Source organism: Podarcis melisellensis (assembly GCF_964234715.1).
Source record: "Podarcis melisellensis genome assembly, chromosome: 6".
Taxonomy (NCBI): Eukaryota; Metazoa; Chordata; class Lepidosauria; order Squamata; family Lacertidae; genus Podarcis; species Podarcis melisellensis.
The window spans coordinates 10,360,689-10,376,716 of NC_138538.1; the positions used below are offsets into that span (position 1 = coordinate 10,360,689).

At 40.3% G+C, this 16,028-nt stretch overlaps 1 protein-coding gene across 3 annotated transcripts in view; it reads right to left on the minus strand.

Annotated features, from left to right (window-relative positions):
• Window positions 1-3,812: 3,812 nt before the first annotated feature.
• OSBPL2 (oxysterol binding protein like 2) overlaps window positions 3,813-16,028 on the minus strand; it is a 67,205-nt gene continuing 54,989 nt past the window's right edge. For all 3 annotated transcript variants that reach the window (XM_081917044.1, XM_081917043.1, XM_081917042.1), the window contains 8 exons: window positions 15,760-15,942; window positions 13,844-13,951; window positions 12,378-12,467; window positions 11,635-11,758; window positions 10,436-10,555; window positions 8,342-8,465; window positions 7,512-7,602; window positions 3,813-6,452 (listed from right to left, as the gene is read on the minus strand). In XM_081917044.1, coding sequence (XP_081773170.1) covers window positions 6,350-6,452; window positions 7,512-7,602; window positions 8,342-8,465; window positions 10,436-10,555; window positions 11,635-11,758; window positions 12,378-12,467; window positions 13,844-13,951; window positions 15,760-15,942 — 943 coding nt within the window. In that variant the 3' untranslated portion in view covers window positions 3,813-6,349. The remainder of the gene's footprint in view (window positions 6,453-7,511; window positions 7,603-8,341; window positions 8,466-10,435; window positions 10,556-11,634; window positions 11,759-12,377; window positions 12,468-13,843; window positions 13,952-15,759; window positions 15,943-16,028) is intronic.

Sequence of the window (16,028 nt, forward strand, 5' to 3'; positions counted from 1 at the left end):
TAAGCACCTGCAGCCAATCGGAAGCCGCACCTTGGTTTCTGAATGGTTTCGGGAGTCAAATGGATTAAGTTCGAGAACCAAGGTACCACTGTACCTGGAAGCTTCATAGCTCAAGTTCCAACTGCCTCTAACATTATTCTGTGATCCATCCTACAAGCAATTGATCATATAAACTTCAGTGGACAATGCATTCCTCAAGTCAGGAAAATTTATATTCATCCCACTATGGATGTTCTGGAATTGAATTATCGGGGCATTTAGCAAACCTTCTCTTTAGTGGAGGCAGTGTCCTGGTATTTAAATTACAGTCCTTACTAATTTCAACCTGAATACCCTTTTCAGTATCACAGGTGCTCTCACAGTGGCTCAGAAAAGATGATAAGCAACCAAAACATAGTTTAAACCCCATCACTTTAATAATAAGAAAATATATTTTAAAATTCTAAAACAGAGCAGTATTAAAAAAATAAAAATCATAATAACAACCTAACACTTTCAAGTTCATGACGGTGTGCCCTTTGTTGTTTCCTCCACTGCATCACCCTTGTATCCAATTTGTGTACCATCCTTCAAGCCTCCTACCCATATAGAGGCAATGGGGATGCGATATTTCTTTATCCCTCCTTCAATATGCTTGTGCAGGAGTTGGGCCTCACAAATAAAGGATGCTCCACCATACCAGCTCCAGGAGAGAACTTGACGATTTCTCTCCTCCTCTCATGAAGCTGCAGAATGGGAAGAAGATGCATATGAACCGCTTCTCCCACTGCCACTCAGATGGCAAAAGCACAAGAAGGTCCAGGCAATCTAAAGTTGGCAACTTCATTACAGCAGCAGTTTGTGCAGTGGGAGGTACATGCAGGGGATGGCATATATGATTCCAAGTTTTTGTGGTTTTTTAGGTCCTTGGGTCCACCATTGCAAGAACATTGTAACTACATTTCTCTACAAATGATAAACAACGTAAAGGTATGTGTGAGGGCACATCCCTAGGATCAGTTTAACTGGGTCATGTTGTTGTTTTCATTGAAAGCAGGATCAGGGCCAGCCCTGCCACGCCACAGGATCAAGCAATATGCTTCAGGTGGTACCAGGTGAGGATGCGCATGAAAGACAGGCAGGGATTAAGTGCAGCAACAACAGTTTTTTTAAAAAAACTTGGCAATAATGGGGAGGGGGTGCCATTGGGGGGTCTAATTCAAGAAGGAAAGGGTTACTGGGCTGGCACTGAGCAGAGCTTCATCCACTCCAGCTGGGTCAATGCGGCAAAGGTGTTATCAGCTCTTATTTTGAAATAATTATCTGGGAATATTTGTCAAATGAGTCAGAGTCGGGGGAGGAGAGGAACCCTGCTAAGAATCAATGACAAAGCAAGAGTTGGAAGTAACTTGTCTTCTCCAAAACAACCTTTATTCAGATTTACAGTTTTAACATTTATGTCCACAAACCTGTACAGACTTCTCTAAAAAGGTAAATATGATTTTTTATATAGTTAATATAGATGGGTATTGACAGTTATTAAATATTATAAAAATAAATCCATTTCACTAAAGCCTCTTATTTATTATTATTATTATTATTATCCTCTGATGTTTTCATGCAACGTGGATAAGGCAAAAAAATACAGTGGGCACAATCTGCCAGGAACTGCTCACCAGTACAAACCCCATTGAAGTGACTTGGAGTTGCATTTGCACACGCCATGCGCAACTGGAGCAGCGAAATGCTCTCTTGCAAGCCCGTTTTGTTTCAAATGAGGTTTGGACGACAGAAATTCCAAGTAGACTGTGCCAGGTATGTAAATAATCCTTAAGAGGGATACAGCAAAATAAGTAAGGCAAAATAGAACAGCAATAGCAGCAGCAGCAGAGTGGACTGGGAAACGGGAAATATATATATATATATAGAGTTTAATTTTTCCATGCTATAAAAATCATACTAAAAAATCAATTTTTCTGTGTTAGAACCGTTAGCTTTACATAAATTTAAATATTGCTTTATTTTACAATTAACCCGAAAGCACATGTGTATTTTGAGAGGCAACATTACAGTACATTATCAAATTAATTTAAGAATTAAAACACTACATAAACAGGAACAGCTACATTTTATCTGCAACATTAAAATACAGAATACAGTAAACAGGAGAAAGATTAAAGACCACACTAGGCACCTGACTGTTTGCATGATTACATCACAAAGTTTTTATTAAGTTTTTTAGAATCACAAGCTACCTGAATATTACAGTTTGTGATCTGAAGCCTCTTGCAACCTTTGTAGATTTGGGAGGGAACCCTTGGAAGCAAAAATTGTATCAAAATTCTGATGAAACATGTTTGTGGCTCACATGTACGTGCTCATTAATTTATGATTACTCACTTCAAAAGAAAATAGATGTGACTGCAAATGCAATTGTGTGGAGATTTTAATCTAATCATGGTCCGTCTCTTAATCTGCGCCATGGATTAGTAAATGTACCATAAGGCAAAATAAATGGTTGCAGCTGTACGTTGTTATGATCCATCCCAAATTGTAGGCAAGGTGCAACAGCTACAAACCCAATTATACTTATATCTCTTGGTGAAAATAAAGTTTTACCAAGCTCAATCTATCAGGAAGGTGCACTTTCCAGAGTTAGTTTCATTTTCAGAGTCAGAAGGTAAAACAAATACTTTCTTAGCAGGATCTCAAATATTTTGTTCCTTTAAAATAAAAAAGTATCTATACCTTTCAGTCAATGTCATCCTGCCAGAGGACTCAAGTTATTCATAGTGTCATGCAAGTCTGGCATCCAGCCAAATCAGTTAAAATAATAATGTAGCCATTTCTACTGGGTGTGGAAATGGATGTGGGAGCGGGTGAAGACTATCAGAGGTTTGTGGACACATTATATTTCTGCAGAATTTATCCCTTGGCAATTGGCTTTATCCAAGATTAATGCTCTACTGCCATCGTGCTATGCCAAAGGTAGTCTAGTGTTACCATTCTTGCTTCTAATTGCATCTAACACAAAGTAAACACAGCTACCTTCGGGCACAGCAAGAGGAAAAGCAACGACCCCAACCGAAGGCCCACAGAGCTATTATGTGCACAGGCAGCCTTGCGCCAGCAGAGCATCCCTGTTTACTTGTGTTAACTGACAGCTTCATACAAGCGTTGGGGATGTGCATGTGGCATTCTCGCCAACACTGAAGCAGCAGCAGCAGCAGCAAGGAAGCCCTTCTTTAGAAAGGCAACCATCTGCACATCGAAGCCTGGGGATACCGACCAGCAGGGCTAATGTGTGCACAAGCCACAATTCAAACCAATACAACGGAAAGTGAGCAGCCAGGAAAATAAGTAACTCCACAAAAAAATATTTGCTTTAAGTTAAAATCTACCTTAACATTTAACATAATTAATTTCAAAAGTGCTTTTTTCGCATGGAGGTGTCAAATGGTCAACTTTGTAAGGCAGTGCTTAAGTTATGGAGGTGGTACCAATAACAAGTGCAGGTTAAATGTAAACAAGCTAGGTGACTATCTTTTTTTTCCTTTAAAAGACAATTTAATATTACAGTTAAAGCTTTTAAGGGCCTCAAACTTTAGTGTGTATTTTAATCGGAATCTATTCTCGTGCACTATATTTATATAAATTCCTGGCCTAGCAATAGGCAGGTTAGTAATTAAAGACAAGAGCGGGAAAATGTGTTTGCAGTTTTATAAACAAACATTTTCAGTGCAATTCATCATTTACAGAGTAGCAATTGCTAAACTAAACCTCCCACTATTTTCTCCAGGATAGGTAGCAGCTCAGACTTCCTCTGATTGGAACCTACCAACTTTTCTTCCCACTATGTGTTAAATGGATCTGGGCAGGAACCACCATTGTGGTCAGGAGTGTACCTGGGAAAGATGGGCAGGAGGTCTAACCTGTGGGCATGACTTACATGTACGTATACCAAATGCAGAATGAAAGTAATGGAAATTATTCCCTTAAAAATCAAATATCAAATTGAGCATACGAATGGAAATAAAGCATGGATTTTAAACAGTTACATATTTAAAAACTGGAGAACGTCTTTCATCTTGAGATGCAAAAAATATCCCTTGCCAACTTATTTTTAAGCTTTAAGCTGGGGCAACTGCATTTCTTCTGCAATTCAAAATTAAAAGTAATCCTTGCAAGCATTAGTGTAGCATGCCACAACTTGTCTATATGCACAAGGTGGGAGTAGCTGTAACTTTTTAAAAATAAAGATATTGGCTTAAAATTCATTTTCCTCTACCATTGGCCAGAAGAGAGGAGAGAGAAATTGAATGTGGGCATCTTCCCTCCCTCCTTCCTGCCAGCTATCTGTTGGGAAAAGGGAGACAAAACAAAAAACTCAATGCTGTCAAGACTGGGACAAATGCTGGGCACAATATGAGCAACGCATTAACTGTTCATGAACAATTAACATAGCATTAGGAAGCAGGTGGTATTCATTCATTGCAAGGGGAAATGGGAAATATACAAACTACAGTGGCACGAGCTGGGTGGTCCAGATGACCTGAGGGAAGGGCTTTCTCCATATGTTTTAAGCCCTGCTGAAATAAAGAACATGAAGCTGCAATACTTGGCAGATTAATGCCCAAGGACAACATCAAGTTTAGTGCTAAAAACAAGGCACACTAGTCAAAGACAGTTCTCTCAGTAGTGTCTTTTATTGCCTTGAATGTTTTCATGGGAACTTCTTTGCTGGAAATATTAATGTAATGTGACTAAAATAATGCTGCAGTCAAATTTTCCTGCTCCATGGGCACTGCAACAAAATAGCTATGCAACCCCAACAGCTGTTTTTTTAAATAAACGTCTCTAAAGCTTTACTTCTTTAGATGCACTTCAAATTTCAGGTCTTGGGTTGACATCTGCAAGTATGATGCTTCAAAATATATGTGAAATCAGATTGGACACCTTAAATATATAAAGTGGTAAATCTAGAATAGCCAAAATGCTATAGCCCCTCATATTATATCCACATAATTGATCACTAAATTGTCCTTGCAACCCCTCCTGATGTCAGTAATTACAGTGAATTTCACAAGGCGCTTCTCTCTAATTTCATAGATTTCACAAATTTAACCATTTGTTTTTGAAAATGTTTTAAAAAGGGTGAATTGCCCACCTGATTTTTCTTCAAGCCCACAACTAGTCAGCAATGTTTACCTGACTTCTAGAAATGTATAAATAAGCAGAAAAACACTCGCCTGTCCATGACTCAAATAGCTCAGGGGTTATATGGCTTTCCCAAAGTTTAAATCTGCATAAATTAAACCACTCTCAAGAAAGTTCAATGAAAGCTTCCGTTAAAATCATCCAGCTTTAGCCAAAAGGTAGCAAGAAGGAATTGCTTTTCAAGAATCAGTCCTGACACAGTCAGTGCTTCAGAACAAGCATTAAAAAAACACACCAAATCATGACCTTTTTGCAGATACATTCCAAGTAAATCCAAAGAGAAAGGAGTGCGTGTTTGTAAATATGCCTAAAAATCCTGAATAATGTCAACCTGCCAAAGCAGGTATGTCTGAACAGAAGCAAAAATGTTGTTTCTTACATGTTACACACAAAGCACCCTGGTCCTATAAATATTTCCAAAGTGTCATGTGTTTTAAAAGCAAAACATTCTGAAACTTCAAACAAGGAAGTGCCTGCTATTAACACCTACAAACCATGCTCAGCATTCAATGCAGAAGTTTGTTTGGGGGGCGGGGAAATCACAGGTACTTCATTTCATTGATAATCACAGTGCCCTAAAATTGAGGCAGAACAGAGTAACAGCTTCCAAAACTGCAAGTTAAGCCTAATGCTATATTTGTCAAACTTTTAAAATTATAGGCGATTCAGAAGACTCCCAATAATTCCAGTTGCTCCGATTCTCATTAGATACCTTTCCAATGGCCACAAGCATATTTCTATCGTACCGATTCACCATTGTTGCTCCAAGTTCAGAATACTTAAAAGGCATCTCTTACTGCTGACACTTAAGAAATTCCTTGGCTATCATCTTTATTTAGGAAGTTACACGTTGGAGTCAGTACTGCCTCCCCTCTGGCTACACTGCGTTAGTTCTGGCCAAAAATAAAATGACAAATAAGGGGGAATCAAACAAAAACGTGCAAACCACTTTCCTCTGAAACATGATAATTTCAGGTTGCAGCTTTAGGGAGACATTTTGGCAATCAAAATTGTGACAATTCCTTCATTGATGACTGATAATTTTCATTAAAATTTAGCTTTAGAAAAAGGATGGTTTCTGGTCATGGCGGTGCCAGAGTCACTGGAGTAAAGTCTGCCGAACCTGGGCAAAGGAGCAACTGCATTCAAGATTTCAGTATATATCTGGACAGTCAAAGAAGTTTCTATCAAAGTACCCTCCTGAGTATAACCAGTCAGGAGTTCCAAGGTATGGATTGGTGCCCTGATAAAACCATCTGTGGAAAAAAGGAGACAGTGGGTTGGGGAAATGTTAGGTGCAACAGTAAAATACATTAATAAAGCCTAACCTCTGTTGCCTAAGCTCTGGTAACCTCCAGGCTAAATGACTGTAATGCGTTATACATAAAGCTGCCTTTGAAGATGGTTTAGAAACTGTAGCTGTTGCAGAATTCAGCATCCAGATTGCCAACTGGAGCAAGACAGTCCAAGCATATAAAACCAATTCTAGCACGACTACACTCTTAGTCTCCAGGCTCAATTCAAAGTGCTACTTTTGACCTTTAAATGCCTCAAGGGAATTCTGTAACTTTTATGGTTCCGCCTTACTTCATTTTGCCCGCTTTTGTTGCACTATAATGCAGGAGTGCAGATGGTCCAGCATAAATCTGCAGCTAATGCACCATTACTGTGTGAATGATGTGACACAGAACACACCCACACAAATGCTCCAGTCTGGAGGGTCCCACAGCCATACCTTAACCTGTCAGAGAAGCATGGCCTCTGTCACTGGAGTATGATTAGAGTTATTGCTGTACTTGCCCTTCACCAAAAGGTCCCCGTGTGGGTTACAGCAATATAAAATACAGCATTGAAACAAATCACAACTAGAGTAGGTCCTATCTATCTAGTGTAAAATGCCAGGGTAAAGAGTTATGACCCTTCACTGGCTTGAAGGAGAACTTGCAGGTTCCCACCCAGTTCCCCCTTCAGCAACCCATCTGAGCATTAGGTCAGTTGCCAGCACTATTAACATTAGTATTAATAACACTTATTGAGCACACTGCTGTAGTAGTACCAGAAAAGGCTGCACTGCTTCTCTCTACTGCTAATTAAGAAGGCACGGGGATTTCTGAGGAGGAAAAAGACTGCACAAACCGATTCTACACTACTTTGATCCTTATACCAACCTCATCTAGTTTCTCTGTTCACACAAACAGCCTCCCTCCTCAGAGTAAGCATGTTACCAACAAACATGCACTTGTGGTAATCTTCATATGGCCATAACTGCAAACAGCCTAACTGCACAGCCAGTTTCCGTTTCCACCATTAGTTACCTTGTTCTCCATTCGGCTTCATCTTTTGCACGTTCCTTACGAGCAGCTCTCTGCTTCTCTTCTAGTCTCTCTTTCTCTTTGCTAGCCAGATCTAACAGACATTTTAATAGGGACTGATTACTTTATAAAATAAGGAGAAAAAGTACAAAGGAATGGAAGGTAGAGAAACAAAATCCAGATAGTTTTAAGAACACATTTAAGGAAAGCTCACAACACAAAGAAATTTTTTCTCATTCTACTCAGACCACCACCTTAAACTTGGTCGCTGAAAGATGCCCAGACTTTGATTTTAGCAAGTTGCCCAGAAAGGCAAATCCCATAACTGTGAGAGGTCTGCCAGCAGGAAGCAAAGCACTGCAATCCATTAACAGCTGCACCCTCCCATTCACCAAAGCAGCTCTACTAAAAAGTAACACAGCAGCATGACTGCAAGATTATAAAGGCACAACTGTCAGGTCTGAATCAAAGAGAAAGCACTGCAGCCTGATCACTAGACGAAGCTGGGTGAAAGGTGGCTGGGATTAAGCCAACAGGGAGCTGTTCCGGAGTATCGTTTTATAATTTGCAGTTTTATTATAATATGTGATAGCTGAAGCTTTAAGTAGTCCATAGGCAGTTATGTGGGTGACTACTTCCCCGCCCCCCAGAGGCCCATTCTGCCATCCACCTGCCTTGGGAACTTACTGAAGGGCAGGCTATAAATTTCTGCATTAACATAAATGAGAGGAAAGAGGCATGCAAAATGGCAGAATATAATGCTTGGAATTTCTAATCTGCATGGGCCGGCAGGCCGGCAGGCCCACTCCTAAAACCTAGCCACTCACACATACCAATTTCTCCATTTTCCATGTATCTGATGTCTGGCCTCAATCGACAGTCAGTGGGAGCCAACACTTCTTCCATGCCTTTTTCTAGTTCGTTGAGACTGACGGCAAAATTGGTGAAATTGTACATCTTGAACGAAAACAAAAATGTGTTTATATTGTCAGGGTGCATTGACATTTGCATCCTATAAAGATGTGCTATGGCATTACCCACCAGTGCTATGCAGAGATAAGCAAGCGAGCAAGCCTTCCTCCTAAACAAAGTAACAGTGAGTGCTTGGGTGGAGATCCCCTCAGGGGAAGCACTGAAGGAAGAAGTGTTTTAGCCTTTCATGCAACGTGATTCTCTCCCCCTCCCCTCATTGGAAACCGCTATTAGCTGCTATGGGGCAAAGAAGACAGCATTGCTTTTAAATTCCATATATACCGTATTTTTTGCTCTATAAGACTCACTTTTCCCCTCCTAAAAAGTAAGGGGAAACACGTGTGCGTCTTATGGAGCGAATGCAGGCTGCGCAGCTATCACAGAAGCCAGAACAGCTAGAGGGATTGCTGCTTTCACTGCGTAGCAATCCCTCTTGCTGTTCTGGCTTCTGAGATTCAGAATATTATTTTTCTTGTTTTCCTCCTCCAAAAACTAGGTGCGTCTTGTGGTCTGGTACGTCTTTTAGAGCGAAAAATACGGTACTTCATTCCAAAATGTGTTGTGCTTCCTCAGAGGGCCTACTTTTATCAGAGAGCTAACAGCACAATCCTAACCTAACTCAGAGGTAAGTCTTGTTTCATAAAATGGGGGTTATACTCAGGTAAGTGGAGTTAGGACTGCAGCCTACTATGCTAGGAGAAACTGCTGAGTCATTTGTCCGAGTCCTGTATGAACTGGTTGAACACTGAATTTGCCAAAAAAAGCAACCTGAAAATAAAAAAAACTCCGATAGAATCATAAGCAACGTCTGCCCAAGAACACAGAGATGGCAAGGCAATCAGAGATGATGAAACACAGAACAGAAGCAATGTGAGAATGACCTGGAAGAGGTCATCTCTATTTTAAAGGGGGGGGGCAAATTCACATCTCTCATAACAGCAAAAGCAGCACAAAAGGAAGCCCATTAACAACAGTCCTGCCATTGAAAAACACGCAGCAGCCAAATGGAATCCTTTCAGTCCAAAAGGACAAAATGTGGATTGATCATCAATATTAGAGATCTCTGCCCTGCTACAGGGAATGAGCACGGGAAACAGTCCAAAAATGGAGTTTTCTATTGTGTCTTGTACAGAGATGATGAAAGAAGTGACCATCAAAGTGAAATATCAGTTTTGGAGATCAATACTGTTTGGTTGCTGTGGAATACTTTTTGAGCTCGGAAATATTGTCTTTGGCAACCTGCCACTGCATTTTTGCACAACTGAAGAATATGTTTGTGCATTAAGGCATTTTGGAAAAGCTTGTGTCTAATATCCAAATTTAAATCAGCAGAATTTCAGTTACCTCTCTCATTCTGCCATAGTACTACCAATCCTCATTATGGCCAAACAGGAAAAAAGTACAGATAGTGAAAAAATAATCTTGAGGCAGGTTGAGCCACATATATTATGTGGGTACATCAATAGGCAGCATGGCAAACTACTTAGCTTGGAATGACCTCAGAGTTTCCTTTCCCCCTATAATTCCCACACTTTTAATGTAATATAAAAGAGTACTGGTAACCATCTCTACCTGGTGTTCCTTAAACCTTCCAGGATAGGCAAAATAAAACATCTAATAACAACACTATTAATAGAAAGAATACAGAGTCCAAAGGTCAAGATAGATTCTCTCTCATTTGGTTGTAGCAGAGCTCAAGAGTAACAAAAGGTGTGTTCTCGTTCTCTCTCTCTCTCTCTCTCTCTCTCTCTCTCTCTCTCTCACACACACACACACACACACACACACACACACAAATTCTTACAGTAGGCATGTGGCTGATTGCCGTGAGAGCTGAATGCTAGACTAGATAGGCCTTTGGTCTGATTGTTGTAGTGTGATTAGTCTACCTTACTTGAACTAGGTCTTTTGAATTATGTCCCTGCTCCCAATATACCAATTAATAAGCAACTTACCTGGGATGAATTTGGTGGTCTAGTGCTTATCCTCCAAAGTAGCTTACTGCCAGGTACAACTTGCACAGTCTCTTGGATCTCTGGCATATCATCTGCTTCATCATTATCAGGATCATCACTCTTGAAACAAAGACATAGTTCAGGGAAAGTAAGAAGTATGTCAAGTTCTAAATGACACAGCATCTCTTCTCCTGCCCCCCTCTTGATTCTCATGCTTTATCAGGGCTTTAAATCCTGATTAAATGTGATATAGAGCAAGGCCAGGGAAGGACAAGACACAGCCTCTCCTTCCCCTACCTGCAGCATATGGTTAATTAGGTTTTTGGTTTTTTTTAAAGGAAAAATGTAAAATAATCCTGAGCATATGCCCTGCTTCTGAATTGATTTGGGGCCAGATTCCCAGGTGTTCCCCAGGTAGGCGGTGTTCCCCAGGTAGGTGGTGATCTGGCGCCCCAAATCAGGACTCCAGGACAAGTTCGGATGGGGGCAGTGAACAACCCTATTCATTGCTCCTTTTATATTCTATTCCAGCCTCTATTCTCTTCTCTTCTGTTTTTGTTCATACAAACAAGCAAATAGTCATTTCCCCCCAAGAACCGTATGTAAGCTGAGGCCCAAGAATGGGCCCCTCTCAAAATAACAGGTAGTAACTCCCAAAACACAAATACATCAAGAAAGGAGATTGGATATTGGTACATTAAAATCTAGCTCTTGATCCCAGGAGATTTACAATCCACAGAGTACAGAAGAAGCGGGAGACAAAATGAAAACCTGAGATTGTTCACAGAGGGCTCTATTAAAGGGTTTATTATATGCCCAAACAGAAAAAGTCGCAGAACAGCATAGCCTCAATTTACAGCTTTACAGCTAAAAAACCCCAACGCATCAGTAGCATTCTCATTTTTAACAATCTAATGTGAAGACGATAAGATGTGATTAAACTTGGACAGCAGCTTCTCCTAATGCTCATTCCAGGCAGATACTGAGGTCTGTGAGAGTTCACAAAACACTTTAATTTGGAAGATCTGGACCCTTGTCACAAAGATAATCAAGTATAAGCTTTACTCAGTCCACTTAATACTGCATCAGTTTGGTTCCTTCCAATGTTTCCTTTTTGAGGAACACCTCATTTAAGTAGAAGAGTTTAAGTTTAAGAGTTTAAGTCCTCCTCCTGCCATCACAACATCAAGAAACATTACCGGCTTTGGTTTCCTCTGGTCACCACCTCTCCTCTCGTTCTTCTTGTAGTTTTCGTAAGTGGAAGGATCAACACACCACAAACATTCTGTCCATTTGCCATAGATCACTGCAAGTTTCTTCTTACTGTTTATTTTGAAAAATAATAACACTGAACATAACTAAAGCCCAGACTGTATTTAGTTCAGACCAAACTATGAGCAGAACTGCATGTTACTCTCAGCAAGGAGCTGCTGCTAAAAATGACACCCTATTGAGCTCACTGTTGCTCCTCTGTAACATGGAAGATGAGTCACTTGCATCTCAATATCATCAAAAAGTGTATTTATCCTTCCCACCATCAGAAGGCAACAAATGGGGGGGGGGGGTTGGAAATGAACAATATGACACCACCAGGACACAGGAAGTGATCAAAACAATTGCAGGGGAAAGAGAGCAATACGAGGGTGTGTTTTTTGTAGAGTTCAACTTGAACTTCCACTCTAAGATTATATCTTCTGGTAAAATAAAATAAGGGAAGGGAATATTGCAGGTTTACTAAGCAACCTTATATTTACATTTTCCACCCAGGATGTCAGTAACATATTCTTCAAACAAATGTTTATTACAGAAGCTTGATTTACATCAGCTTCTGTGGCCAGGTATGTCTGCATACTCCCTCTCAAATTTTCCTCTAACCGAGCTCAAACTAGAGTAGGGCAACTGAGCTCAATCCCTGAACATGTAAACAAGCACGTACACTTACTTTTTGTCCTGAATGTAGCCCTCTATTCTGTGAAGCTCTTTCCCAAACAGACCGCATGGTTTAAAGTTAAGGATACATTTATCTCCAGTACTGCAAAAGGAAAACAAAGTGTAGTTAACAGATTAATTCCTTGGTGTTGAATCCTCACAAAGTTCTTGTAAAAGCCTTCTGCCTGACACCAGCACGATTTCGGTAGTCACTGTGTTGGGATCACTACAACCATACATGCAGAGTTTCAACAACAGGTTTAAGATACAATGTGATGCCGTACAAGTAAAAAGGAAAGGGGAAGGATGGAAAGGTATGCATGTACAAGAGGGATTGTGGCTGCTGTCTTGTGAAAAATGGCAACAGATCTCCATTGCTCCCCCTGGGCATGAATTTCAACTCCATGACATTTAAGTCATCGTCTGAAGGTTTGGTACAAGAGCTATTAAAAGGGAAAGATAAGCAAAGAAGAGTGCACCAAACTTTCAGGCTTCTTTATGAAAGACAGGAAGCTTATAACTGGGTCTGGGAGCCACATTCTCCTTTGGCCAACTCTCTGGGGGCTGCATCCCAGCGGTGGGTGTGGTCACCCCACTCTCTCTCACACACCTACATACAGGACACACCAACACCACAAACTGCTCCTCGGAAGATCCATGCACATTAGCCAAGGAATGCAAGGTCCTTTCGGCTCATCAAATGGTCCATCTGACAATGGTATAGGGGATGATCTGCTACCTCATTAGGGCACTGGGCTCCACCCTTCCCAGTGCTAGGTTAATTTTAATTTTTTTACCCACTGCTGCAAAAGTCAGTGGCATCGTGGGGGCCAAAAAATATTTGCTTGAGAGCAAATAAAAATCCATACAGGCGAAATTGTCAAGGAGGTAATGCTCAGAAAAAAAATTCCAGCAGAAGCAGATCACATACACAGACCTCCAAATTAGCAACAAATCTTTCAAACACAGGAACATCTCTACCAAACACAAAGGAGATAATAGTGCACACCCATTCAAATCATTATCACTTAACTGCTCCCCAAGTGACCAGAAGAAAACTGGACTTCATTACAATTGTGCCACTTAATGGAGCTAGAAGTATTTTATTTTAATTCATTAATCTATACATACTGTAAGATAGGAGTACAGTGGTACCTCGGGTTAAGAACTTAATTCGTTCCGGAGGTCCGTTCTTAACCAGAAACTGTTCTTAACCTGAAGCACCACTTTAGCTAATGGGGCCTCCTGCTGCTGCCACACCGCTGCAGCACGATTTCTGTTCTCATCCTGAAGCAAAGTTCTTCACCTGAAGCACTATTTCTGGGTTAGCGGAGTTTGTAACCTGAAGCGTATGTAACCCGAAGTACCACTCTACTCTGTTCCACTTTCCAGTTTTTAAATGACGCATAGTGGCAAAAATTGAGTTCCGTGAAGGTAAAGAGTTGGGAATACAAATGAAATAAAATAAATAAAGGATACCTGTGATTTATAATTTCTACTGTTCCATACTGTTCTATCCAGAGATGGCCAATAATTACATTATGTACACAGCAAGTAGGATTAGTCCATGTGTAAGCTTCATTATGTCTGTGGAGGAGAGAAGAAAGGCCAATCAGATACCAGGGACGCTAAAAGCAGAGAATCTGAAAAGAGAACCCAAGCGCTCCAGATCATTTTCCAATGAACAGCTCCTGTTTTTGTAGCGGTCTCTGCAATGTTCACCCTCAGTCATTGTAATTGTGCAATGTTCTGAACAGATGGAAGGTGAATAAGCAATTGAATGAAAGAAAAGAGGCTTGTTTGAAGTTCCTTAATAATCTGAATATGTGGGTAGTATCTGCTGAGAGCCCTTGCTAAAAGAAGCTTGAGTTAAATCAGCAGACAGAAATGATTATTTCTGCTAAGGTGTTTATCGCCGGTGTCTTGCACTTCTGTCAAATCTCTCTCTTTTCTAGTACTAAAAGCTCTTGAAGCATGTTAAATGTAATCAACATGCAATTTCACCTCTAAACATGCAGTAATTCAAGATCTCATAATTTTACACCAAGTTACATATTATGCACTTAACAGCAGTTTAGATACCCATTTAGATGACAGACATCACTACTTGTGAGGACAATCAAGAGCAGGTAGGTGGCAAGGAGAAATAATTCTTACTTCTTTCCTCCCATACCTTTCCCATTTTCAATAAAGTATCTCCACCTGCAAGATTTACCCTCCTGGGTTCCGAAATGCACGTTAATTTAAAACTGCGTGATGCATTGAGGGGACAGTATGGAATGAGGAAAGAGTTAACCACCCCCTCATCACTTCCTAGTCCCTTCACTGGAAGCACCTTTTCGTAATCTAAAATGGACTCATGGACTACTGTTACATGCATTTGATTATATGTGCAGTGTGGACCTTTGATACTGAGGAATATGCCTCCAAAATGGTGCAACAACTTCATTCTGAGAACCTGGCAAATTGCCTGCCCTGGGCAGGGGTGCTTTTGGTTGCAGCTTTGTCACTGGAGGCCCAGGTAGCCTCCGTGACTAGAAGCAACGTTTATCAGCTATGCCTGGTGCAATAGCTTCAATAATTCCTGGACTAGGAGAGCCTGAACACACACACACACACAAACAATGTGTGTGAAAGATCAATAAATATGGCTGGAATATTGATTTCAGCAACAACATACAGGTAGCATGTGAGGGTTTAAATCTGAGTATTGAATGCTTAAACTGTAAAATGTGCTCTTGAGACAAATAGATTTCTGTACAGAAATACTTGCTGTTGGCTCTTAAGCTCCTCTATATTTTCTATTTTGACTTTAGCTATTACATAAAGTATCATTTCTAAATTCTGTTTTCCATGTATGTCAAGCATCTCAGTAGTTTATTATCTTTTGTATCCCAGCAGTGTTCAGACTTATCTGTTTGTCCTTTGTATTTTCTTATTGATATTCAACAAAGCAAACCACCAAACTGTTAAATCAATTGATGCCTATTTTGAACCAGTTGTTATCCAAGTCCAGGACAGCGATAACTTTGTGTCATCCATAATACAGCAGAGCTCTTGATCACATATCTCATAACAGTTTAAGAAGCAGAAGAATTCACTTTTTTTGTTTCAGTAAATGCCAACTGCCTAAGGGTTGAGGGGTAGGGAATGAGGCCCAAATGTTGAAGTCATGTGATTGTGTCATCATCTGCAGAAGTCTCAACCAATTCACACACTGTAATTTATGTATATGTGTTTCATCTCCTAGTACACTGCAAAAAAACCCTCAAATTACCTAAGCTCAACTACTCACAGGCCTATGCAAACCAGAGAAAGATCACAATACACTATGCATTTACATGAGACAGTTTGGAGGTCATACATAGGTAACAAGAGAAAATACATATACATACTTTAGGAGTTCCAATGTTATTGTTCCCCGTGGCTCTGCTTCTACACTCTTCCCCCAGAACTTCAGTTTAGGGTAAATTGATCCGTGAAAAATGAAGTCTTGGTTTAAGCCTTCTGAATAAAAAGCACTGATAGGTGGGTGATGACTGACTTGTTCAGAAATAAACCTAAATCCTAAATCCTCCCTACAAAGAAGAAAAGGCAATGATCAGTATAAATGAGACAGAATACCAGTTCTGAATTACTGCTGTACAATCCAACTGCTCTCCCC